The sequence below is a fragment of the Gekko japonicus genome, unplaced genomic scaffold (assembly GCF_001447785.1).
Source record: "Gekko japonicus isolate JY-2015 unplaced genomic scaffold, Gekko_japonicus_V1.1 scaffold1046, whole genome shotgun sequence".
NCBI classification, from domain to species: domain Eukaryota; kingdom Metazoa; phylum Chordata; class Lepidosauria; order Squamata; family Gekkonidae; genus Gekko; species Gekko japonicus.
The window spans coordinates 132157-159050 of record NW_015168678.1 but is presented as its reverse complement, the minus strand read 5'-3'; the positions used below and the strand labels follow the sequence as shown (position 1 = coordinate 159050).

General features: G+C 42.4%; 3 protein-coding genes across 3 annotated transcripts in view; 1 reads left to right on the top strand and 2 right to left on the bottom strand.

Annotated features, from left to right (window-relative positions):
• The first annotated feature begins 2535 nt into the window (after positions 1 to 2535).
• LOC107113968 (galactose-3-O-sulfotransferase 2-like) lies at positions 2536 to 7436 on the top strand. Its single transcript, XM_015415379.1, has 3 exons — positions 2536 to 2707; positions 2849 to 3369; positions 6597 to 7436. The coding sequence occupies exons 1-3, from the start codon at positions 2536 to 2538 to the stop codon at positions 7434 to 7436; spliced, it is 1533 nt and encodes a 510-aa protein (XP_015270865.1).
• A 1895-nt stretch (positions 7437 to 9331) lies between these two features.
• On the bottom strand, positions 9332 to 12932 carry LOC107113975 (aquaporin-12-like). The gene is made up of 3 exons (XM_015415389.1): positions 12326 to 12932; positions 10992 to 11108; positions 9332 to 9620 (listed from the first exon to the last, which is right to left on the bottom strand). Exons 1-3 carry the CDS (start codon positions 12930 to 12932, stop codon positions 9409 to 9411), a joined length of 936 nt encoding a protein of 311 aa, XP_015270875.1. The 3' UTR covers positions 9332 to 9408.
• A 2775-nt stretch (positions 12933 to 15707) lies between these two features.
• Positions 15708 to 26894, bottom strand: part of PAK2 (p21 protein (Cdc42/Rac)-activated kinase 2) — a 74153-nt gene continuing 62966 nt past the window's right edge. The window contains exons 10-15 of the mRNA XM_015415392.1: positions 24179 to 24291; positions 23005 to 23122; positions 22210 to 22309; positions 20649 to 20845; positions 19972 to 20109; positions 15708 to 19111 (exon numbers count right to left, since the gene is read on the bottom strand). Coding sequence (XP_015270878.1) covers positions 19025 to 19111; positions 19972 to 20109; positions 20649 to 20845; positions 22210 to 22309; positions 23005 to 23122; positions 24179 to 24291 — 753 coding nt within the window. The 3' untranslated portion in view covers positions 15708 to 19024. The remainder of the gene's footprint in view (positions 19112 to 19971; positions 20110 to 20648; positions 20846 to 22209; positions 22310 to 23004; positions 23123 to 24178; positions 24292 to 26894) is intronic.

The following is a 26894-nucleotide window of genomic DNA, read 5'->3' as shown; positions in this document are numbered from 1 at the left end:
CATACAATTTCAAAAGAGGAAAATTCCTTAAAATGAGAAGATTGGTCAAAATAGAGAGTAAAATGGGTCTTCAGAATTCTTGGGAAGTATTTAAAATGACAAAAAAGGTTAAGCTGAGAGAGAATGTATAGCACAGGTTAGGAAAGATACTCTTAAACTAAGAGGACCCAAAGGAGGTTAACAAGCAAAGTCAAGAAAGACACAAAACCCCAGAAAGCTTCTTTTTAAAAATATCGACATTTTACCTAAGAAAACAACAACAACAACAATAATAATACCTTTTGATTTATTGATTGCTCAATCCTGCAGGGCTGCTGGCTCTGAGCGATTTACAGTTACACAGGTTTTCACAAGGGACTAACAATAATAGGGGTAAGGGAGGACAACATATAATTCTTTAAATCGCACACGTTTGCAGCCAACGGGGATTTTGTTCAGCTGTAGGCTTCAGTCGTGTTCCGGGCGGCATTCATTTCGGCTTGGCTTGATGACGTTAGTTCTTCCTGGGCTGGCTTTGAGTCATAGCGCCGCACTGCCACCGCCTGGCCGGATTGGCTCATTACAGGCTTCTTGATGCCGAAGAGGTCTTTTTTCCAGGCTTCCGAGATTACGAGCTGGACGTTCCATTCGCCGGCTAACACCTCCCCTACAGGGGTTTAGTGTGCCCACCCTCTCTAAGGAGTGGTACCCATTTTATCTACTCGCCGAAGCTTTCGAACCACTGGGTGGAGGGCAAGCTGGGGACAAGGCTGGTAGCTCACACCAGCGCGGGCTAGAACTGACAGCAACTCTGTTCAGTTCAGTTCAAAGAAGCATAGGCTTCGACAAAACCAATGTAAGTTGATAGCGTGGGAAGCAAACACATGATTTCAGGAACATATTACTAAAAAGATTAATTGCTGTAAATATATCAGAAGCAGGAGGCTGGCCAAGGATGTAGTTGAGCCACTGGACAGGAAAGGAGTGAAAGGACTGCACGGAAGATGGGGGGACTGCAGAAAATGAGTTTCCAAACCCATAATCAACTGTTCCAAACCCATAATCAACTGTTTTTAGGGAGACGGTCTGAAGTACAAAATCAAATGAAGAAGAAGAAGAGATTGGATTTATACTCTGCCCTTCACTCGGAGTCTCAGAGCAGCTTACAAACTCCTTTCCCTTCCCCTCCCCACAGCAGACACCCTGTGAGGTAGGTGGGGCAGAGAGAGCTGTTTCAAGAACTGCCCTTTCAAGGACAGCTCTTGTCAGAACTATGGATGAGAAGGTGCACATTTTTAAAGTCCCACCCAATTGGCACCGTTTTCCTTGCCTCAATTTCCGCAGCCGCCATTTTCACCTGCACCATTGTAGCAAGTTTCTGGCCTTTTAAAAAACATTACTAATTGCTATATTGCTATAGCATTAAAATATTACAATGATGGATAACCACTATCTACTAGTTATTTTGAATCCCCAGAATTCATGTACAGTAGGCAGAGTCCCTCCTTTGTTTGCAGGTGGCCTACTTGAGTAACTCCCCAGGTATGCAAAAATATATGACTTTGTACAGGAATAAAAGGGAAAAACCCCTGTGAAAAACAGCCTGATGAAGACTAAATATACTCCAGAAGGAATAGGACATCAAGAACAACTGTCCATTAAAGGTAAGTGGAAAGAGAGTAATTAGCCCTTGAAGACCCTGAGTGAACACAGTGTCGGAGAGGGAGACTGGAAGGGATGGAATGGGATTTCTAAACTGTTAACCCCTGCATGCACAAAGCTTCATCCTCTTAAAGGGTATTCATGGGAATCAACAAGCCCCAGTAAGCAGTAGTTCTTCTAAACAATAATCAACTTCCACCTAAGCCCAAAGCCCTTTAGAACACATGGGTTTCTAATGATTTCATGTGCTAAAAGGGCCAGTCATTGCTCTCAGATGGGAATATCTGGATGTAGCTAAATCAGAGGCATTCACCCAGGACAGAACCACATACAGCCTGATTGCCACCCTCTGCTGTTACTTGCAAGGCCAAATAGTCTTGCCTGTGCACTGCACTGTTTGTCATGAGTAACTCACACCCAGTAGGCAATAATGTTTGTGAAGCAGCAGTTCAGATGTGTTTATAATGAGGGTGGAGGGTGCAAGAGGATTGCAACAAGGGATTGATTGGACCAACAGGTGCTCCTTGGGTGAATTATGATGTTGGCTTATGCATACGTGAGAAATGTCAAACTATTTGCTGTTATTATATTCAGAGAATGAAAGTTTTATTTGCACTAGTGAAACAAGATCTAATAATAGGAAAGCAATTTAATTTGGCAGTGAGGTGTAGAGGGAAAGTAAGGGAAAGCGAGTCCACAGTTTGTTTGGGCATGGAAGGGGTGCACATGAGATATGCTTGTCAAAAATATTTGAAGGCCTCCTTGTCTGTCTTTCACAGCAAATGTAAGTGTGATTGCTGGCTGAAGCAGCTTTCCTTCCAGCAAACCGGCGCACATGAAAATTCATTCCAGGATCAAAGAGACCCAAACTCTGCCCACCTTTTCTCAAAACCTATGGAGAAGAACGTCACCTCACAAAACATTGTGAAACTGCTGACACCTGGACCCAGCTCTGCTGAGAAAAAGAAACATGTCATGAAACTGAGCAAGGAACTCAACCAAATCAAACTCCTGGACACTAGTTTTGGCAGTGAAGAAGAGTTTGGGCAAAAACCTTCCATGAAAAGTACAGAACAGGTGCAGATTCTAAATTTTAAAAAAAGACAGAAAGACCTGAACCACCACACCAAAAAAATTCCTACAGTGACCTTTTCAGCCAGTAGGAAACTTGTTACTGCAGTAAAGGCTAGAATTTCCCTGTTCAAAGTGAAAAAATCTGCAACAAAGATAACTGTAGATGACCAACCCCCAGGTGTGAATGGCCCATTTCAAAGCCTAACCAAAGCATCGCCATCTTCCATCCACAGCAGAAACAAGTCTTCCAGTGTTACAAACTCACAGACCTTTAATATCCCAAAAGGCAGAAACCCAAGTGAGGCAGCATCATCAGCAGAGATAAGCAGGATACCGTTGCCAGAGAAAACAGTTCTTCCAAAGGTTGGAAGAACAACTGGAGCAAATATCACCAACTTCTCTGAAGGTGCAAAATGCAAGCCCAGGACTCACATTGTTTTCCTGAAAGTACACAAGAGCGCCAGCAGCACTGTCATTAATATCTTGTTCCGCTTTGGTGAGACTCACAACCTCACCTTTGCCTTGCCAATCAATGGTCTTCATCAGTTGAATTATCCCCATTACTTCACAGCAGCTGTCGTGGAGCCACTTTCTCCAAGCAATGATTCCCAGTTCAACATTATGTGTCACCATATGAGGTTCTTTAAGCCAGAGGTAAGAGACAGAAATCTTCCCCAGTGATGCAGATGAGCTGTTTTTTCTCCGCAAAACTTCTAGCACATAATAGATTTCATTCAAATGTAGTAAAGTACAAGAGGCGGGACCCGCGATACTCACGGGATGCTTTCCATGCCTACTTCTTCTTCATACTCCTTACACCACCCTAAAATTACCATCTCTTTCCATTTCCAACTGCCTCCATCTATCTATATATCTAATAGCCAAGTTGCCCCCTGGTGTGCGGATACTTATTTCCGCACATCGGGGGCACCTGGAGGGGAGGGAGAGTTTTGTGCCCACGTGGGGCAGTCCCCAGGTGTGCACAAAAATCTAAAAACACGATTAAAATATCGGGGGGGGGGTACTTAAATCCTCCCAAAAGTGACAGAGCGTCCCCTGCGCATGCGCAGGGGACGCTCTGTCACTTTTGGGAGGATTTAAGTACCCCCCCCCGATATTTTAATCGTGTTTTTAGATTTTTGTGCACACCTGGGGACTGCCCCACGTGGGCACAAAACTCTCCCTCCCCTCCAGGTGCCCCCGATGTGCGGAAATAAGTATCCGCACACCAGGGGGCAACTTGGCTATTAGATATATAGATAGATGGAGGCAGTTGGAAATGGAAAGAGATGGTAATTTTAGGGTGGTGTAAGGAGTATGAAGAAGAAGTAGGCATGGAAAGCATCCAGATATAAAATATGTGTCTTTCAAGTTCTCGTAAATTTAGCCACATATATCAAGCAATAAAGGATGGTGAAGGATATCAACCTCATGTTTTTAATAGACTGGTTACTGAGATTAATTTCCCTCCAACTGAGCCTCCGGGGAGGGCGGGATAGAAATGTAAATAATAAATGAATAAATGAATAAATGAATAAATAAATAGACCTAGTTTTGGAAGAGAGACTGCACTGGGTCATCCTGATGGACAATCTTCTCTGAAAGGGAAACAGGGAGTAGTGCAACCCTCTTGATTTTCCTGGACCCTTCCACAGCTTTCAGGAACATCAGCCATGACATCTGTCTAAGTGGACAGGCTGAGACACTCAATGTGTGACCACAGCCTGGTAGTTTTCGCACTATCTGGCCGAATGGTTCCAAGAGATGGTGAAAAAGAGTGAAAGCCCAACTTCCTGGCACTTGTGCCATGAGGGTCCTCCAAGTCTTCCTCTTCCCTGTCCTTTTTTAACACCCACACAAAAGAGTTAGGAGGGGCCCTACAGAGATTTGGAGTAAAATACCGATGACATCCTTCAGTTAAGTTCCGTGAGACAGTAATGTCTTTAAATGGGTGTGCCAATTGCTGCCCTTCCTTGAAAAGTACAAGCTTGGACACTATTTTCCATGGTCTAGTTTTATGCAAGTTAAAATCGCTGCAATGCATTCTATGTGGGTCTGCTTTTGAAGTTCATTCAGAAACGTCACTTGGTCCAAAATACAGAGCAAGATTCCCTGCTGGTACTGATATAGATATGTAGTTTGGAGCTGCGGTGGCTCAAGTGGTTAAGACGCTGAACTGCAGGCTGTGGAAGGTCGGTAGTTCAGCAGTTCGAGACCCGGGTTGCTGCATGACGGAGTGAGCTCCCATCTCTAGTTCCAGCGCCTGCCAACCTAGCAGTTCGAAAGCAAGAAATTGCAAGTAGATAACTAGGTACCACTTCGGTGGGAAGGTAACAGCGTTCCGTGCGCCTTGGAGTTTAGTCATGCCGGCCACATGACCACGGAAAAGTCTTCGGACAGCACTGGCTCTTCGGCTTTGAGACGGAGATGAGCACCGCAACCCTAGAGTCGGACTCGACTGGCTTTTGAGCAAGGGAACCTTTACCTTTACCTTTTTACTGATATAGAAGGAAAAACTCTCCCAGTGTTGAAAGAACTTTACTGGCTTCTGTTTTGTTTAGGGTTGTGCCAGCTCTGGGTTGGGAAATACCTGGAGATTTTGAGGGTGGAGCCTGAAAAGGGTGGGGTTGGGGGAGGGGAGTGATTACAATGGGGTATAATGCTGTAGAGTCTGTTTTCCAAAGCAGCCACTTTCTCTAGGTGAACTGATTTCTGTCACCTGGAGATCACTTGTAATAGTAGGAGATATCCAGCTGCCACCTGGAGGTTGGCAACCCTAATTTTGTTTTCATTTCAGAGTGCTTTGTGGGAGGGGGGAGGTTTACCATTAAAGCCCAGTAGTCTGTGGCCAGAGTATCTAAAGTATCACATGCTCCTATATGAGTCTGACAGTTGAAGTCCCTGGCCAAAAATTACCTCATAAACACATGAAACGGCATTGTACTGAGTCAGGCTATTGGTCTATCAAGGTCAGTACTGGCTACTTTGACTGGCAGCAACTCTCCAGCATCCTCAGGCTGAGGTCTTTCACATTACTTGCTACCTGGTCTTTTTTAACTGGAGATGCTGGAGGTTGAACCAGGAACCTCCTGCATTCAAAGCAGATGCTCTGCCCCTGACCCATCTGTCCTCAGACATTTTACCTTTCTTGTTATTCGTATGTACTGTTTTTATCTACAGTGGTACATTGTTGTGTTTTATTTTTATAATGCTGCTGTTTCAGCTCCAATTTTCTACTCTTTAATATAGTTAACGTAGTTTTAAAAAGTTAAGCTCTGTGATGCTATTTTATTCTGTTTAACGCATTTTATTGTTTGTTTTATTTTTAGGTGTTTCCCTTGTCCACCAACAGTGTTCCCTCTAAGCTGAGTTAGTGTAAGCTAGCTCACAGTTTTTTAGCTCACACATTTTTGTCTTCGCTCAGGAAGGATGATTCCAGAGCAAACTAATTGATGCAGTAGCCAAATCGCTCGTTCACAACTTGAATGCCAGTAGCTCACAAAGTGGAATTTTTGCTCACAGGACTCCACAGCTTAGGGGGGGCTTTGTCCACCAACCCCAGAAATATTATCCTATTGCTAGCACAGTATATAAATTAATCATAAAATTAATCAATACAAAACAGTTCAGAGGGCACCTTGCAGCAATCATGCTGCAGAGACCATGAAGCAGAAATGACAGAAGGCAGTTGTAGGGCAAAAGGCAAATTGAAGAAGCACTATTTAGGCACACACCTAGCATTCTTTCCCAATTGAGCCACTGTAGATTTAAAGAGGTCTGCTCTCAGTTTGAAGCATACCATTTCCTGTCTATATAACCTAGTAACATTTATGCTACATAGAGTTTTATTTATTTGATTTCCCCTCTGCTACCAATCCCAGGTTGCCAAAGTCATGCCAAACATGACCTTTTACTTTTCCATCCTCCGCAATCCTGTTCAACTCATGGAATCTTCATTCACCTACTATAAAGGGACATCTGCATTCTCCAAAGCCAGGGACTTGGAGGAGTTTCTCAACCAGCCTTCCCAGTTTTACAACGCCTCGGCTACAGACAGCCATTACGCCAAAAACCTCATGGCATTTGATTTTGGGTATAATCACAATGGAAACTTCTCAGCCAAGCACATCCAACTCATGCTACAATCCATTCAGGCAGAATTTGACCTTCTCCTGATCTTAGAGTACTTTGATGAGTCAATGGTGCTGCTGAAGGAGGCCTTGTGCTGGGACTTGGACGACGTGACATTCTTTCCTCTCAACAGCAGACACAACAACACCAAGACCCGCCTTTCAGAAAGCACCACAGAGAAGATAAAGAGCTGGAACAAACTTGACTGGGAAATCTATGTGCATTTCAATAAGACCTTCTGGGAGAAAATAGACCGGCACATTGGCAAGGAGCGCATGCACAATGAAGTGAGGATGCTGCAGCAGAAGCGGGAGCAGCTGGCAAAGATTTGCCTTCAAGGAAGTGGCAGTGTAGTTCCACAGCTGATCAAAGACCGGGCATTGGCACCACTGCAGTATGGCAAAGCAGTAATCATGGGGTACAATTTAAAGCCTACCCTAGATAAGGCAACAAGGCAGATGTGCCAGCGCATGGTGACACCTGAACTTCAGTACAATAGGCTCCTGTACAGGAAACAGTTCCCAAAGAAAGCTCTGAAGCACAGCAATGCAGCTGTCTTGCCTAAACTATCTAACCGCAGGACAGTTTGAGACAAATGTAAGAAATGGGCTCTGATTCAGAGCCAGAAACTATTAGAATGAATATGTTTGTATAAAAGACTATCTGGAAGCCATACCAATACCCACAGTGAGTTTTCCAGTCACAGTTTGTCAAAGTCATTAGAAGATATTCTGACCGACATGGGACTCACAATCCATGTGTTCATGTTTCCCCATACTATATCCTTTGCTGCTGCTATTGCAGAACACCTCAGCACATGCAGTTACCCTACTTACCACGATTATTCTACCATCAAGATACCATGCTGGAAGAGTTAATTGGTAGTAAATCAGATTGTTACTGATTTACTGTATCAGCAACTGGGCTCTCCCTCTATATCAAGTCCTCCAGGAGGAAAGGGGGTTTCTGAAGGTCTGAAAAAGCACCCACACACCCTTAACATGCCATTTGAATTCTAGGATTCATTTTGTTACTTAATTTTCTGTGGATGACTATGTTACATGATTCTAGACAGGTGAATTACACAGCCCCCCAAAAATTTATTTTGATCCCTTCTTGAAGAACAATCAAGTAAGCCAGACCTCCCAAGCTGAGATTGCTGAGGTGTTGAGGCTGGGTGCAGTGCTACAGTTGGAATGTTAACCTAGTTCAAATGCCTACTCAGCCATGAAGCTTATGAGGTGACCTTGGGTCAGTCACCCTCTCTCTCAGCCTGACCTACTACGTAAGCATGGGGAGGAACCAGCACAGCATAGAGGTAAGAGTTGTCTCTGAGATCCAGGTTCAAATCCCCAATGTACCAGGGAAGCTGGCTGGGTAATCTTGGGCCACTCACAGACATTTAGCCAAACCTACCTCAGAAGGTTGTGGTGAGGGGAAAAATGGGGGAAAACAAAGAAGGGGAGAATGTTGCAAGCCATTTCAGAGTCCCATTGTAAGGGGGGGGGGGTATAAAGGAAGTAGAATAAGAAGCTTTGTCGACAGAAAGAACATGTTCGTCGGGTGACTGGATTTGGAAAACTGGTCTAAGGAGATTTGTTAAATTGCCATTTGAGTGAGTATATATGTTCTGACAACTGGGAAGATGGTAAATTTGTTGTAAATAATAGATATGCCATAGAAATATACTTTCAGTTTCACAGCTAGAGTACCAGCTATCTGAAGAAGCAGGAAGCATAGCTGCTACTCCTACAAATGTGGAACTTTTGTTCTTCTGAAGCGTCTCAAAGGATTAGTGGACTTTATTTGAAATTTGTCCTTTGTATTAAGTACTGATAGATCCTAACCCTTTAAGAAAATATAAGTGTGTGTGTTGAACTTGATAAGTATTTGAAGTGTTAAAATTGATTTCCATAATATATTCTTTCTACTTCTGTTCGTAATTTATACACGGGAGTGTTTGTGTATTGATGCAACCACCTGGAGGCTGACAACCCTATCGGCAGGTGAACAATATTTTTACAATTGGGGGGGGGGGAGGCACCATTTGGAATGTCTGGTCATCAAAACATCTTGGGATGTCTCTGGGACAGACCCAAAATGCCCCAAACACGACAGCTAGAGAGACATCGCACTTATATGGACATTACACCAAGCCCCCCTATAGCCATAGATAGGTCTGTTGTCATAGGGAACTGTTGCCAAGGGAAATACTGCAAGGAAGGAAGTTTCTATTTTTTACAGAAAAATCAAATGAATCATTAAGCATCAATCTTTTATTAAAACATCAATTCAAAATGTCCACATTGCTTACAGCCATTAGAACAGAACTCACAGGTAGCTAACTCTCTCTGGCTCAGGGCCACAGAGGGCATTACAGAAAACTGTCTCAAGCATACTATAGTATGAAGTATATCTCAAAAACTACTCAGGCTTCCTCTCAAGACTAAGCCCAGCCCTGCATGATGTAGCGCAATAACCTGTGACTGGAAACTCTCCCTTTTTGCTTTCCTGCCAAAGTCCACCATGTGACCTCAGATATTCTCAGTTGCCAAAAACATCTCAAAGGACACCGTTGCCAGGTTCTTTCAATCTGTTCTCTCTGTTGATCCTAAACAGCTGGTCTTCTCTATTTTTGCCTGTCTCCACTGAGCGCCACATAGGAAACACTTTTCCCTTGGGTGTCCTGTATTTGTTCTTTTGACTGTAGATCAGATTTCTTTGAAAGAGTCGTGGGATATTTCCTTGATATGCAAAGAGCGCAATTAACATCCCTAGAAGAAAGTCAAGGAGGACAACTGATTTATTGTTGTACTTTATTCCAGTCATTTTTCTGTACCTTTGTGGGGGGGAAGATTACATCTGTTCAGCAGTTCTTAACTCATAAATCCATCCTTTTTCTTCTGGCTAGTACACACCTGTCTGATTGATGGGTGTTTGTGGAAACAGTTTTTTGTGCAAGAGCACTTTCATAATAGTTAATCTTGCCCTAGATTAGGATAACGCAGAGGTACAACCCCCCCCCACACACAAAAAAAACCTTTTTAATCCCTTCCATTTTAAAAAGTCATTTCTTTTAGTCTGCTTTTGTTCTAGAAATCAATCTGGAAGTAACATTCCTTGCAATCAAGATAAGCAAGGACTGTGCAAGGAGACCAGACTGATCCTGCTGACATTACATATCAGAACTTCCAGAGGGCTGGGGCAGGGGAGCCTAGGTCTCTCACTGTTCGATTTTCAAACAATGTTATTACAGCCTACAGTTTTGTTGCACATTAAAGCTTGCACTATAATGGCTGCCCCACAACCAATAGAAAAACCCTATCTGTGTGTGTTTGGAATGGGTAGTTGTTCCCAAAGCCCAACTATCTTTTTAAAAGTGGCTTTTGTATGTCAGAGTTAAGATTTAGATAATTAGTTTTTAATTTAAGCTTGTTAAAGATTACAATTCCTTCAGACACAGATCTCTAAACTACAGTGTGGCCCATGCAAAAACAATTAGCCATTTGTTGTCTCTCTCAATAGCTTCTCTGTAAAAAGAACCTGTGTGGAGTTTTTGAGAAACTGAACTCCTATCTCATTCCATTTACTACTTACTGGCTAATTACTGTTTTGTTAAGAGCAGCTGTGTCAAACATATGAATATTTATGCCTTAGCATTGCAACAGAGTGGCTAGCAAGGGATTCATACTTTGCATTTTTAAAAATAGCAGCAGTGTTCTTCTCTTTCCCAGGGGTTCTGGGACTTCTTTCAATGTGTAGATTCTCTACAGTCTTGGAAAGTGCCATATGCAAATCTGCTGACTGCTGGGGATAGTGCTTCCACACTGACTTGTTTTGACTGCTCTTTCCTCCCACTCCCCCATTCCACTCAACACCCTTCCCTTTTTCTAAAAAAGAGAAGATGCTGTTGCTGGTGGTGGTGTGACCCACTTCAGGAAGACCAATGTTTTATTGGGATGATTCAGATTTGATTTGTAATGCATCACCATATGCCCTACACCCCAGGATAAATCCTAATTCACAATAACAACCCAGGAAGAGTATAGGTATCATTCCCCCTCTCCACAAAAGTATGGTATCCCACAGCACAGTAAGGTCACAGCTGCACATGTGCTTGTCCTTCCTAGTGTCTGCTGGCTCACCTGTGATAGGTCCCAGCCAATACACCTGCATGTACTCCAGCAAACTATTCCCAGTGCAGGGAAAGGTCACAGCTGAGGCCAGGGCAGGGTTGAAAAAGGCTCCCGTGAAAGGCCCAGCTGTGGGAGGAGAAAAGCAAACAACTTAATCAGTCTCTTTTCTTCTCAAATTCATTTTTATGAACATGTGCCAGGATAAGTTTTATTGAATAGACAAGAGTCACTGCCATGTTTCAATTAAAGCCAACAAAGTGGAATGTTCTAGGAGTACAGCCTAAAGAACTGAGCTGTGAAGTACAACTCTGCCAGGTAGTGGTATCTGGGAGCTGTCTAGGCTGCAGGTGTAAAGTTTGGTGGCTCCCCTCTACCAGCTGCCACTTGACAAGCTTATTTTGGGTACCTGCTTGGTTGGGAAAGAGGGACCGTCTAAGACAATGCTGTAAGAATAACAGTAGCTGCCCCACTGCTAGATACAGAGTCAGTCAACTCTAGGATACTGGGCCAGAGGACATGAACTGGCATGGGAACATTCTTAGAACATGGAAAATTATCCCTGTGAAATCTGAAGACTTAAGGGTAGAGAGACAATGGGTACCAGCACTGGAACCCAGAATTCAAACACAGAGTCAATGTAGGCTGGCTTGAAAAGCTATCCCAGATCCAGATGCAGCATATATATTTTTTTTATCAGGGGTGACAAAATATCTAGTGTCACACATCTCTGAGTGGGGTGGTCACTGTTTAGCACATACACCCTCGGCAGCAAGGAATGAGTGTTGGTATTCCCTCGCTCTTCAGTCAGAAACTATTTAAATCCTAATCAGAATCAGTGCTATGATGATGGCATAAATCTTCCAGTGTTCCTCATTCAGTTCTCTTCATTCAGTATTTTCCATACTCCTGGCTTACATCTCTATTAACATCAAACACTAGCCTGTCAACACTCCCACTTTTTGTACTGCACCATGGCAAAGAACTACAGGGGTTTGCCAGCTGTTGCAGTATCCAAGAACAAAAGTTTAAGATTCTTCCATTCCCCACAAAAATAACTCAGTTGTAATTGGGATTTCCCCCCCTCCAATTTTTATGAGTTGGCAATCCCAACATTAATTCACACTGAATGTTCCAGTTTAATTTCTCAGTCTCAATATTTTTCAAGTGGTTAAGGTAATCACAATTTAATACTGATATTATGGGAACAAGATGCTCAAATAGTAGCGATTCGTATTTACAAGGCAACCAGAAACCATAAAGACAAACCATTAGCACAGCATGAGCTAATTAAATTACAAAACATAGGTATCATAGCAAAAAAGTCTATATAGTAGGATCCATACCTGTATAGGCCAAGATGGTAACAGCAAGTGCTGTGACAGGGATTCTGTACATGGGATAGCTAGCCTTGAACCTGAGAACCACTAGCTGGAAGAAGAATGAACATGTGGCTTCCACAAAGATGCCCTGGGAAACAGAGGTGCTGAGAGAAGAACTGCAGTCTTGGGCTATCAAGTTCTGGATCATGTGGAAGTCTGTCAATTCCCATGACCAGTATTGTTTGGTAATGGACCAGGCTGCTCCCATCCCCATGAACTGGGCCAAAAGTTTGGCAACAGTCAACACAAAAGAAGAATCCAACATTAGAAATTCCTGGAGTGAGAGTGTAGGATTAGCAGAAGCTCCATCAAATGAGGCTCCATGAACCAAAAAGATAACAAAGAGGAGAGTCAGGCTCACATCTGGGCCAAAGCCACCACCCCAGGGACCAATCATCATCAGCATCTTCAGTTCGAGACAGCAAGCACACATCTGGAACGAACTGGCCAGTTCTCTAGCAAGACATAAATATACCTTGGGAGGAAAAAAATTTTTTGACAACCACCTGGTCACCTCACAAAGGGCTACTACAGAGAAAAAAAAGGCAATTGAGACATTCAAACCAGCCATTCTGGCACTTACTCAGGCGATGGGAATTGAACAGCAATATAATAAACCCTGTTGCTTGAAAGGGGAGGGGTATGGCTTATTAGCTTGCAATTCATCAACATAAATGTGCTTTTAAGCAAACGTGGCACACAATGACAGGCACTCATGGCCGTCTCTGGGAAAACTGACACATTTAACACCATGAACTGGCTTGGACAAAGGATTGCTCCGTTTTCACATCCAGATCAGCTCTTGCCGGAATATTATCTTGGCTCTTTCCTGTGTTACTACCAGCCTTGTGTCAAATATCTTCAACTAGACCACTGAAACTAGCTCAGCAAGCACTGAAGCCTGAAAGTAATTGTATACTTCTTCCTTCAAATGGCTGCAGGAACACAGGACACTTAACAGTTGAAATCCTTTCTTTTGCCCACAAAGTTAATGCTTACCAATAGGGATTATGTGATCCTTAAGCCTATTTACCCTCACACTTACTGGCCAGGTCATCAAGCATATCTGGGAAGCTTCCCACATACGCTTGATGACCTGGCCAGTAAGTGTGAGGGTACATGGCCAGGAGGTTTAGGTTTAATTCAGTTGTATTCTTTGGGCCCCCGTTTCAATTTTTGCTTATCTGATATAGCATTCAGTTTCCACTCTAGGCACCTTCATGTTTTCGATCCTAAAGACAACTAGGCACAGGGAGAAGGGAAGAACAAAGTCTGCAGCTAGGGATGAAATTTCTAGTTTCAACTACAGTGAAATTCTACTGAGGACAAGAAAGAGCTTTCTGCATTTTCTTCCTCCAGGGGTTTCCAACTGAAGGGAACTGTTTGGACCCCAGTGGGGAGATATGTTTGCATCCTCTCATTCTTCCCAATCACAAACTAGGATGGAGGGGACTAGGATGGACTGCTGCAAGAACTTTTAGACCAGGATAAACAAACCCCTCTCTATGTTTGAAATTGGTAGTTGTTTCAAATTGATCTTTAAATGTAGCTTCAAGTGAGAAATTTCACCCAACAGTTGGCCATCACATTAAAAAAATCTGCACAGAATTAAAACTAGATCAATTTCAAGCACGCTTATAGGGATAGGACAGCTTTCCTAGAGGCTGTTAAGTTACACGTGTCTATTAAATCCAAAATGCTTTTAAACCCTCAAGCTGGTTCTCTTAACATTTTCAATATGTTTGTTCCTCACAACCCAGCATCAATAATTTCACAAGCAAGTGGAGATTGTCATACAAAGTTGCATGCAATGTCCTGCCGCTCTAAGGATCCCGCAGAGTCTATTCCTGTCTGGTCAAAGAAACCAGTGATGGATTAAGGACTCCTCTTGGACCTTTCCTCTTGTGCACTCTGGCACTAAGTGTAAATGGGCTCCAATGGGGGGCACTCAGAGTCTTCCAGCTGTTGTATGAGATACTGTATTCCCATCTGTACTTTTGAAAAAGGGCTCACCACTCATTGCTTCCCTCCATCCATATTCTTTCTTCCTCTCTGCCACCCACTTCAACTGGACATCCAGTTCCTTTGCATCAGGTTTCTAGACTTGGGTTGAAGACATATAGAACCAGAACTTTGGAGCTGTTCCAAAGGTATTGCTATACAATTCTGTAGGTAAATAGGTTTCTTAATTCACAAGTGGACAGCTGGTGGCCTGCAGTTTGCACTTGGCCTGCAAGATGATTTGTCCAGCCTTGCAATCAGAGAATGTACACATGGGCTCTGGGCAGCCTGCAGAGGTTTTCTAAGCATTGCCTCTTCCATGAGCACTGCATCATAGACTAAAACATGCATAAGAGCTGGCATGCTTAGCAAGGCCTAGAGCAGGAAGATGAATATTGCTCACTGGAGGCTAAAGCTAGCAACAACTTCTGGCTTCCAACATCCTGAACTCGGCGATATCCAGCCCAGTGATGCTTAACCAGGACCATCCAGAAAGTGATATAAAAATCTTTTGGGGTATTCAGAACTTTTTGGGCAAATGGGGTTTGCAATTTTAAGCAGTTCCTTTCCTCCCCACTTGCAATGGTTTCTGAATGCTACCAGAGTTGTTTTTATGCTGCTCACCCTACCCTGAAGGTAGAATTCCAGATTTCTCCACTAGCTCCTTAAAAAGGTGAAACAAACAATTCTGAATCAAAGCTAATATTAAGGAATTGGCCGATGTCTATCAGGCACAAGGGTCTTAGTGCATGCCTAAATTCTGTATGTGTATGTAATAAGTATTCTTATATAAAGATGACTTGGCTTGAGCGTGGGTTTTATATAAATATGCTTTAATTTTTAACACGGATTGGGGAGCTCAGATGATAAAGTGGAATACCTGGTGGACAACACTGGATTCAAGATTCATTGTGTTACCCCAACCCTAAAGCCATTTGTAGTCCTCTATTTTGGAAGGGAGGTAAGGACTCTCTACATTAGGAAAAGCTGATACTTAAGAGCTGTCCAAAAACTAACAGAGAGAGTGTGTGTAATGCTGAAGTCAATCAGTTTCACAACCATAATTTTTTGTTGGCAGGCCCTAATGGTAAGAATGACATTTCTAAGTATGTTTTTTCATGGAGACACAAAATTGTCTTGAAGGTAGTTGAATAGCATGGAAATATCACAGTGGCTTTCACTGTCAGGGAAACTTTGAGGACAAATGATAATTCAGCCTCAAAGCCATTCCCAATTGAATCATCCCATCATGTGGTCCCCCCAAAAAATCTGCTCCTCCTATTTATTGGGAGGGTGAGGGAGAAGGAACAGTCAATCGTTTTACAAAGGTTTATTTCTAGCCCTGAAAGAACGAAGTCATTAAACATAGTCAAATACAGTAGTTAATATTGCAGTAACAATTAAATAACAGATTGGGATTAAATTACACAAAAGGCAATAAAATCTGAAGACAGTAAAAAAATATTGAAAGCCTGCACCTACTTCCATGTCCAATCTGGCAAAGTGATAAAAAGAATGTGTAGAAGGAAATCATTTCAAGGTGTACTTAATTCCAGCTATGAAGACACTTACCAAAAAAAAAACCCTTCCAAGTCTATTTAGCAGAGTTAATTTACTCCTAATTGCCATGGAGTACATATATGGTGATCACTTAAGTTAAAAACATCCATGCTCAAATGGTAAGTATCTCTACCCGAACCAGTACACGTTCACTGTGGTCAGAAACCAGGTTTGTTTTATTTTCTGTGACGGGGGAGGGAGGAATCTGGGATCTGATTATTCCAGGTTAACCTGCTTTCATACAACAGGCACCCTTATCGCACGTATTCAAGCCATCAACTATGGCTCATTATTGAAAACAGGTCCAAAACACAAAAGCTGGTGCACATTAGCCCTTTGGGGTTTATTTTCAATTATGGTGAGTTTGTTAAGCCCAGATTAAATTCTGAGGCCATGAAAGGCTCAGCTCTCAACTGGGGCAATCAACACATATTGAATTTAGCCTGATAAACACCCAAAGACAGTACATATCAGTCATTACATATTCCAATTAGTAACTGGAAATCTGGGTAAGTCAGAATTAGCCAAGAAGTTAGTCAAGTGAGAATGAACCACGGTTCCTGATGGCAACCCCTCTGTCTCATAACGTCTCCTACTTCTGTTCCCGGTCCTTACTAGCGCTAGGAGGCAAGACAATTAGATGAAGGCTCTCATGCAGCATGAAACCACAAGCTACTCTCCGGAGTTCCTATATGGACACATTGTGAGAGATCTCAATTCCATGAGGGTACCAGAGGCCACCACATGCGCCTCAACTACTCCTGGGCTAGTCCAAATTGTTAGCGACTTCTTGAAGATTTAAGAAGACAGGTTGATATGCAGTGGATTGCTAATTTCAAATAACCGAAATAATTTAAAGGCCAATAAATGCTATCATCTTGTTTAAACTTACTTTAACTATGGTTTTTTAACCTTACCAGAGCTACCATTAAAAAAGAAACACCAACACACCTATGCCACAGGAGTCATGGGTTCCACATAATCTATTGCCAGCAACAGACAAAGACCCAATGCTAACATTAAAATTAAATGCAAGGTTTTCTTTTCTTTTTTTAAGTGTCTTCGCTTGATTCACATACAACAAATGTAAAATCAAGACTATTCTAACTTTTACAGTAAGGTGATCAATATTGCAAGTTATGGCAAGGGGAAGAACAGCATCGTAAAATATCACACAGACCAGGACATAACACTTCCTTGGGCCAAACCATGGACATTACAAATGTACTGAAAATAAATGGACTGCCGTGTTACATCATTTTCAGAGGAATACTTTTCACAAGATTAAAAACTAAAAATGGGAGTGTGGCATTGCTTTCCATTGTACAAATAAGGCAGAGCATCAGTGGACTGCTGCAAGCACTTCCAGCTTCTAAAGGAATGGAACCTTGTGGGGTGCAATGGCTCCAAACTTGGAATCTGTGTTTTTGCAGCAACCTGTGCATGAAACTGACACAATTGTGTTCTTATACCAATACTTGTTAAAATTACTCAAAGATAAGAAAGACCCTTCTCACTGACCATAAAAGATTTCTTTTAAATCAGAGCTTTAAGATGTTCTCCAAAGAATATGATCTAGGAGTGTAGCAAAGCTATAGCACCAAATTAATTAATCTCTTTGTATTATGGTTTGGCACATCACCATTCAGGAATTCTCCATCAAGGGGCACATAAAATAGTGATTTTAAAAGATTGACGTGAGTGACCAGGGAACCCTCATGATCTACCTGGCTGCCTCAACTGGAACCTCAATTCTTCTATGGCTCCAATTATTTTCATTTAAAGAGGCACTTTATCTTGTGTTTTACCTTCTGCCACAACAATTGAGAAGTCTTTCAGGAAAGGACCACCATGACAAGGCAAGTTTCTCCAGCAAGCCAATTCAAACGCTGATTCTAAGCTACATACCACCTTGGATTTTTGTCTCCACAAAATAGCACTTTAGGTGTTCAGAAGTTTCAGTTGGCTGAATTATACAAAAAGTCTTGGATTTTCCATTTTTTGCAAATCCACGGAATCTTTTGTTAGTAGAAATGGCGCATATACATATAAAAAAGGAACAGGTCTAATACAAGTCCTGACAACTCCAAAGTTGGTGCATTATTTGCTTTTGGAGGGAAAATGTACAACATATACAAAATGTATTTAATACAAAGAAGGGTAATTTAAAAATTCAGAAGGCACCAGCATAAAGCCCAAGTCAGAACATGGATGCAGCACTTTGCTATAAAACCACAAACTTTCAAGATATCCGTTTAAATGTTACCAACAAGCCTAAAGAGGCAAGGGAGGAGTGGAAGACAGTTTACAGATTGGGATTCTCTCCCCAAGCCCAGAGGATGGTTTAAGCATTAAACACACACACACACACACACACACACACACACACTCTCCTCCTTTTCCCCACATTCACATTCCATCTTCAAAATTCAGAGGAATCTTTCCCTTGGGTTAAGAAGTCCATGCAACAACTTTGCTGAATCTTTTCCTTCCCTCTCTGCCCATGTTCTTCTGTTTTTAAGCAAAGTCAATGAAATATTATGGTTCTTAAGTAGCTGGGTGGTTAATGCTACAACACAGCTATACCTAAACTGTACTTAAGAAAAAGAGGGTCAGAGGTACTTTCACATTTCGAGCCATCTGCCTTTAATCCAATAACTTGGAGCATGCCATGTTTTTGAAAGGCTGACTGACAAAAAGAAGGGAAGAAAAAAAATATTAGCACATTAAAAGTAATGCCTCCCTCTAAAAGCTTGAATCAATTGTTCAAGTATTGAAAGTGCCCAACTGAGCACAATGAATGGGATCCGGTACAGCAAAATCATCACCAAAAAAAAAAAGAGAGTGAGAGAGAGACTCCCAGGCTTAGTAAAACATGCTCGAGTTGTCTGCAGAGGTGAAAAGGCCAGTGATTCAGTCCACATCTTCTTCGGGGATCCTAGAAGAGTTCACTAACACCACCACATTTTTTTCCTTGTGTGTATTCCAGGTGAGAGAATTTTCCCCCACTTCTGCAGACTTTCAGCCCCTAACAAAAACAATTTATATATTATGAAGATTTTTTAAAATAAAAACAAAATTATGAAGGCCACAGCAGCAATGCTAACGGTTACTCTTCATTGCTTCTTTGGCTGCTAGGATCAGTGGCGTCAAGCTTGACAAAGGTTTGGCCAGTTTCATGAAAGAGTGCTGTCAAAAGAAAGAAAACAACAATGAATGGAAGGTACAATTCAATTTCAAGACAGACACTTTCTCAAATACACAATTACTACTCAGTTCATTGCACCCAAATCACACTGCAGCATAAAAGATTGGTGGAGACTGGAGTGGAGGCATTCAAATGGAGCCTCTGCTCTCTACCCCTTGGAGGGGTTATAAAGTGGGGAAGAAGACTCTCCTGCTGGCTCCTTCCACTAGAATCTTTTCATCCAAGTGATAACTGATACTGGTCTCTTGTGGAGATGCAAGCAGTGAGGTAGGAAGAGGCAGGTCCAACAGGTTGAGACTAATTCTTGCACTGGGGCAAGATAGTTCCAGTGTCACTAAATTGATGCAAGATACAGAGAAGCAATAATGACACTGTGAATCTGACAGCTAGTCACTGAGGCTGTTGCTACCCTGTAAAATCAAAGGCAGGTACAGCAGCAACAACTCTTTACCTGTATTTGGGCTCCAAGTGGTATTGGCCTTTGCAACAGGCAGAATTACAGGAGTGAGAGTAGAAGTAAAGAGCCTGTGGTCAACTAGCTCATTACATGGCTTATGGGCCTGCTTCCCCTTCTCCTCCAAGTATGGGAGAAGCAGAAAAAATGCAGGGGACTCTTCTGCAACTCAAGCACCTCAGCAACTTCTCAATGTTCCCAAGTAGTGGCCCTAGGCTTTAATCTACCAATAGCTTTCCTGGTTACAAAGATACTCCCTTTACATATCCAGTTCTATCTCTTCTGAGTTCACAAATTTTGCAAGTCCCTTCATTTCAAAGTACAGTAGCTTGACTTGCCAAATGTCAAAACAATTGCCCTTTGGGGAGAGAGATTCCAACCCTTTACCTGTAATAGTTCTTTGGCAGACCCTCTTTTCTCTACATCCATTTCCAAACAACTATTTAGAAAGTCACGGAATATTGGAGACAGTTTTTCTGGGTTCTGCAGCTCTGGGGTGCCATTAGTTGCTATCAAATATAAAGCCTGCAAGAAAGAGATAACGTTGTAAAAGAAAAAAAGGCATTTGCATTTTTACTACATGTTCACCTGAAGCAACTCAGAGTTTAATCTCAGAACTGATAAAGAGCATCTACCTAGTGAATTTTTACCTAGACCTACAGCTTTCAAACTATTTTCCAGGGAACCCTGCTTTTGCTCAGAAGCTCATCAGGAATTCCTTAACAAGGGTATCAGAAATGGTGAACGTGTTCTCATGAGAGATTGCTTGCTCACTACTGCTGATATTCCGCTGCAATGCACTCTAGCACAGAACTTTTATGTGAATTCTAGAAAGTATATTAGTCCATGCAAGAAATCCCACAAGCAGCACAGCACAAACATGACCAGAGTCAAAGAACTTAATGGAAAAATACAATATGCACTACTGGGCTAGAGTCGAGAAAGGCATTTCACACCTGAGAAAAGGCCAAAGTATGTACTCTGCTACTGAGTCATGGCAACTCTGAGCTGCTATGAAAGAGCACACTAAAGCAAAGCTACTGGTCAACAAAGCAGTGACTTACCCGCAAAGGATTTTCATTGAGATATGGAGGTTCTCCTTCAACCATTTCAATAGCCATGATGCCCAAGGACCAGATATCTACTTTTGGGCCATAGGCCTTCCGTGTTACCACTTCAGGAGCCATCCAGTAAGGTGTCCCAACCATAGTACTACGTTTGCTCTGTTCAGGAGTAATCTGAGCACAAAATCCAAAGTCAGCTGCCAAAAGACAAGATGAATAATAGTTAAGGTAAAATAATTTCCCTGCTGTTGGGCCATCTTGTGCGTTATTAGCCAAGCTGCATTTCCAGAAAAATCATACAAACATATATATTCCTTCAGGTCTATTCTTAGAAAGCTTAAGTGCTGTTCTTCATCTAGTTACAATGGATAGCCAAGGTGCAGAAAAAGCAATTTCCTAATGCATTTATTGTATATCACCTACTGATTAAACAGGAGATGGCAGAAAACCAGAAACCTGTTGGACAGTGCTGGTTTTCATTATGAAAACAATGGTATCTATTCCCTTGGACTTCCCACTTGTACAGGAGAGAGACTGTGAATGAGTTATTCTGTTTAGGCAAAATGGCTAAGTGGGGGGAGGTCCCCTATAAACTGAAATTTCAAATTAAATACAGAACATCATGAAACGTGTGAGAGTATGTGAAGGAAGGTAGCTATCTTAATCAGCTGTACATATTCCAGGATAAACTAGTACTTTTTATTTAAAAATCAGTGTAACCAAGATGGACTTAACCGAATACTTTCAAAAAAATGAACTGAAGAGCTATCATAACATTTGGATAATCTAAAGGCAATCCTGTCACTCAAAGGAAGTCACTGAACCATTCTTGCTGTCATTATCTAGCACGGGGGTCTTACTTCTGTGGTTGAAACACACAGTGGAAAAGGAACTCAGAAACTGATGAACTTGAAGTCACCTGCCTAACCCACCAAGAAAATCATGGACATGTGAAAATGAATTCTGTAACTCAGTCTTCCCCCAATTAAAGCTTTGTATTTCTAAGCCATTACTTTATTTAATCATCTATGAATCTTAAACGTAGTATTCAGTTAGTGACAGATTTACAACACTTATTATGCCTACCTAACTTCTTTTTATTATTCTATGGTTGCAGCTGAATTACTCTGCCGATTAAAGAAGGCAGAGACTGCTCAATTTGGTATTTTCTTATTTCTACTATTTAAATTTAATCCTGAGGACTCTGGTGAATTGAACAATTTCCACCTTCAAAGTTACTCAATCAAGGCTGCCACCTGCTGGTTTATAAATGCAAACTCAAGCTTACTAGAGAGTTGCAAAACAGAGTAGACTCTCCCCATGTAACACTTAGGTATTTGGGACAAACTCTCTCACTATATGCAGCAAGCTAAGTATATATTTACAACCTCGAATGGTATCTAGATAACATTCTTCCTATCTTAAATACTCTCAGCCACATTTTCACATGCTATGAAATCAAAACCATGTCTAGTGGGCAAGATGTGTTGAACCACAAACTGCAGACTTGGCAGGGAAAACTACTATTGTAGTTTACATATAGTGACTGCTTTACACTTACTCAATTTAACTGATCCATCCATTCCCAGCAGCACATTGTCACTTTTAATATCTCTGTGTATAACCTGATTAGCATGGAGGAACTCCAGTGCCTGCAAACACTGTATGAGGAGAGTAAATTGGATTATTGTCAAAATACATTCAGCATTTACATTGTCATGCTATCTCTAGGCAGCCTCAAAGGATTATTTGCTTATTAGATATTTAGGTATACCATGACTTTCCAATAAAATGTCCAAGGTGGTCAAGCTAACAATTTAAAAACCTCTTCACTGATACCCAAGATTAGATGAAATACTAAAATTAACACACCTAACGTTTGGGGGAAAATCACCAATTAGAAGAATAATTGAACTGGAGTCTCTCTCCACTATCTTCCCGAAAACTTGATCCTAGGGTCAGGAGGGGGAAAGGAAGGGGTTGGTTTTCAGGAACAATGTGGAATATGGCACAAAGTTACAATAAGGAGAAACTGGCAGAAAACTCCACCCACCCACCCCAAAAAAAAACCTCTGGGTATGTGCTCAGGTTTGCCTGAGATGTCTCTTTCATCTATCAATTTTTTTTGAAGATTTAGAGCATAATTTTAATTTTGCAGTTTGAGACAAAATCAACAGGACTGGCGTGCTCACTTATACTACCAAATGACCATTTCAGATCCCAGAATTAAAAAATACCTCTATCTATAGCGGTAATTATATTCCTACCACAATTTAAATGCACCTAAAACAAAAACATTCAACATACAAAAAGCAATACTTTTCCTTCCTCCCACCATCACCAAGTGTTCACTCACTTCTCTGCAAACAGCAGCAATCTGTGCCTCATCCATGCAAGTCTCTGTAACCACATCTGTGAGAGACCCACCAGCCAAGTACTCCATTACAACAAATAGTTCATCTCCAACAAGGTAACTGAAGATACAAATTATAAAAAATGACAATTAAAATTTCAGCATACTATGGTAGTAGCCTGCAGGGTAAGAAAACTTACATTTAGATAAAGACATTAGACTACTTAGCTGCTTCATTCTTCCAATAAGCAAGCTATGGTTGCAAGAGGAAGATTTGCGGATCTCTTACCAGAGACATTTCTCTGGTACTGGAGAATTTACCATTTTAAAATATGAGTCCATAACAGTAATAACTAAAGCAAAACAGGTCTCACTGTCCTCATCTGAAGGTTCCAGTATGATATTTATAATGCCATATTATACCAGGAATAAGAATTACAGCAATATCAGATTAAACATACTACATATACCTTAGGAGAAAGAGTGATTTTCTGTTTATTGGAATATTTACACACACACCCCTTTTTCAAATCAGTGTCCTACAGTGCAATCCTATTCATGTTCACTCAAAGTCCTGCTTTACTCAATGGGGCATAACCTCAGATTAAGTAGGTACGAGATTTGTAACCTTACTCTCACAACAATCCTGTGAGATAGGTTAAACAGAAATAAAATGATTTGTCCAAGGCCACTTCATGAGCATTATGGGCTAATAAGGATTTGACCAGAGATCGCCCCCCAATACTCAAACCCAAAGCTCTAAGACAGACATGTCAAACATACAGCCCAGGGGCCGGAACCAGCCCATCCAGGGCTCTTCTCTGGCCCGCGAGCAACTGGGTGGAAATCAGTCCAAATATGGCCTATAGTGTATTATATCCCCTGCTGAGGTCCCTTCACCAAATGTAGGCACTCCCCAGGGTCTTCCCCCAGATCTCCAGGGAGTACCCAACCCAGAGTTGGCAACCATAAGGGGCGAGGAGGGCTGGTTTGGCCCCAGGCTCTGCTGAGGAGGGGTATGAGTCACTGTCAGTGGTAAAATATCTCCAGTACCAGGCATTACATCTTGTGGTGCACATGGCCCAGCCCAACAAAGTGACATTTATCTCAGATCTGGCCCTCGTAACAAATGAGTTCAACACCTCTGCTCTAAGCACTATATTATGTGTGTAGTTACCTGTCTAGAAAGTTGACTATGTTTGGGTTCTTCAGTTCCTTCATTACCAAAATCTCATTGATAATTAACTCCTTCTTGGGCTGCTTCTGAAGATTTATCTGTTTAATGGCAACCTGAAAGGTTGAAAAAGGAACAAATAAAAGAAAAATCGGCATTCAAAGAAAGGTGCTTGTAAAACTCTTGGAAGTCAAACATGTAAAAGGTTACAATAAAAGGCAAGTGGTAGCTTTCCTGACATTTCTTTTCCTGATATAGCACTAATTGTCTGTAATATGTGGATACATCAACTCAGGCCTCAGATGGGGCCGGAGCACCCCGGTACGTCGCTCTGGGAGTGAGGCGCCGGGGGACTTCCCAGGGCCCCGGGCTCTGGGAAAGATCCCCCCCCCCCCCCATTTCTTCCTGCCTGCCTGGGGCCGCAGTGCACGGCCCAGGCAAGCCCCCCCCAGCCCTGTCCTCCATCTTCCCGGAGCCACGCACTCCGGGAAAGATCTTCCCCCCCAAGCCCTTTCTGCCTCCCTTGGGCCACTGCGCACAGCCCAGGCAAGCCCCCCCAGCCCCGTCCTCCATCTTCCCGGAGCCAGGGTTCTGGGAAATATCTCTCCCCCCGTCCCTGCCTGCCTCCCTCGGGCCACTGCACACAGCCCAAGCAAGGACCCCAGCCCCATCCTCCATCTTCCCGGAGGCGCGCAGAGCCGCATGTACCAGGAAAGATCTCCTCCTCCTGTCCCTGGCTAGAGGCGATCTGGTGTGTTCTGGTGGTTTACAAAATGAGTCTCTGTGCCCTTAAGCCTGGGACGTTAGTTGAAGAAGGTGTGTGGGGGGGGGGTAGCTGGCCTCCGCAGCGTGTTAGAGGCGATCTGGTGTGTTCTGGTGGTTTGCCAAGTGAGTATCTGTGCCCTTAAGCCTGGGACGTTAGTTGAAGAAGGTGGGGGGGCGCCGGCCTGTGCAGCGTGCTAGAGGCGATCTGGTGTTCTGGTGGTTTGCAAAGTGAGTCTCTGTGCCCTTAAGCCTGGGACGTTAGTTGAAGAAGGTGTGGGGGGGGGAATTATTCAGGTGCCATCTGTCTCTCCTCTGTGAGGGAGAATCTGCATCTCCCCACCCCATGTCAACCAATCCAACAGTGGCATCTTTAAGACCAAGTTTTTATTCAGATGCAAGCTGTCTCTCCTCTGTGAGGGAGAATCTGCATCTCTTCTCCCCCCCCCATGTCTACCAATCCAAAGCAGTCCAGTGGCACCTTTAAGACCAAGTTTTATTTAGGCACAAGTTTTTCTTCCTCGGCTAGGACAGATCTGCACGTTCCTCCCCCCCCCCCATAGCTAGCAATCTAAAACAGTCCAGTAGAGCCTGAGCAGTGGGTGTTGCCTTCTGACACACTTCCGGTGATGTCAGGGGGTGTGGCCTTCTGACACACTTCCGGTGATGTCAGGGGTGTGGCATATGCTAATGTGTTATGCTAATGAGCTCCTGCACCTCTTTTTCTATGAAAAGACCCCTGCATAAACTTACCAGTACAACTGTCATCATCCTTACATGCAGAGAATAAAACCAGCAGCAAAAGCTCAGAAGTCTGTTTTGAGCCAGTCTCAGAAAAACAGCTTTGCTTGCAACATATCATAGTAAAAGCAATTTTTCTGGTATGCTAAAAGCAAGGCAGCATATTCACACCATATCAGATCAAACAATATTCACATGTGAAATCTCCAGCACCATCAAGGCATGAAATAGCAAGTGACAGCCATGTATAAACTAGGATAAAGTTAGAGATTAAGCACACCAAACGTTAAAGAACAGATATACTGAATTTTCCCACACAAAATGGATTCTAGAGTTAGGAAGAAAGGAGTCTGATGAGCTGGCAGGGTGTGTTGAAGAAATAAGGCATGTTGTTGGCAGGTAGAATCAGTGGCAGGGTCTGTGTTGTGGCTCTCAGTCATGACTTTTGGAGGGCGGTGGGGTACGGAAGTCTTGGGAACTTAGAACAGAGCTGTTTTGACAGGAGAGGTCGAACACAGGAATGTGCTAATGAGATCTTCAAAATAAACACACTGAAAAAAACAGAACTGAAATGTAATATAGCTAAGAAAAGACCAATTTATAAAGTAGTAGATTAAGAATGAAGTTTTTGAAAGCACTTTTAAAAACAAGAATATAAGACAGTGATGTTTTGGTTGCATGATTGAACTCCTAAATAGTAGTTTTCACATCATACATAACAGAACCAAGAAGGGGGATAGGATTCCTTTGCCCCCTTTTCTTGCCTCAATAGCAAATTCTTAGCTCCCCTCTCTCATAATCCATTCACTAGCTGAGGCAAGCCTCCCCCCCCCCCGCTCACACACCCCCAAACAGGGGAGATTGATCTTAGAAAAACGTATTGTCATAGGAGGAAAGCTCTCTAAACCTAATGTTTTCACCTGCATTTGGACTCCCTGCTATTTAGACAGTCAATGTTTTCATGAGGACATTCCACTTTACTAATATGTGGAATGAAATGGGTAAATAGATTGGGTAGACTGATCAAGAGAGAGATCTTGGAGTCATAGTAGATAACTCACTGAAAATGTCGAGACAGTGTGTGACTGCAGTAAAGAAGGCCAATGCTATGCTGGGGATTATTAGGAAGGGTATTGAAAACTGATCAGCCAATATCATAATGCCCCTATATAAATCAATGGTGCGACCTCATTTGGAATACTGTGTGCAGTTCTGG

Bases quoted from the DNA above. Each gene is read 5' to 3' on its own strand.
- LOC107113968 (XM_015415379.1), top strand. From the start codon at position 2,536: ATGGAGAAGAACGTCACCTCACAAAACATTGTGAAACTGCTGACACCT. The intron at 2,708-2,848 runs GTACAGAACAGG...CCCTGTTCAAAG, and splicing joins GCAAAAACCTTCCATGAAAA to TGAAAAAATCTGCAACAAAG. The intron at 3,370-6,596 runs GTAAGAGACAGA...TACCAATCCCAG, and splicing joins TGAGGTTCTTTAAGCCAGAG to GTTGCCAAAGTCATGCCAAA.
- LOC107113975 (XM_015415389.1), bottom strand. From the start codon at position 12,932: ATGGCTGGTTTGAATGTCTCAATTGCCTTTTTTTTCTCTGTAGTAGCC. The intron at 11,109-12,325 runs GTATGGATCCTA...CTCCTCCCACAG, and splicing joins TACCATCTTGGCCTATACAG to CTGGGCCTTTCACGGGAGCC. The intron at 9,621-10,991 runs GTGAGCCAGCAG...ACTTTCTTCTAG, and splicing joins TTGGCTGGGACCTATCACAG to GGATGTTAATTGCGCTCTTT.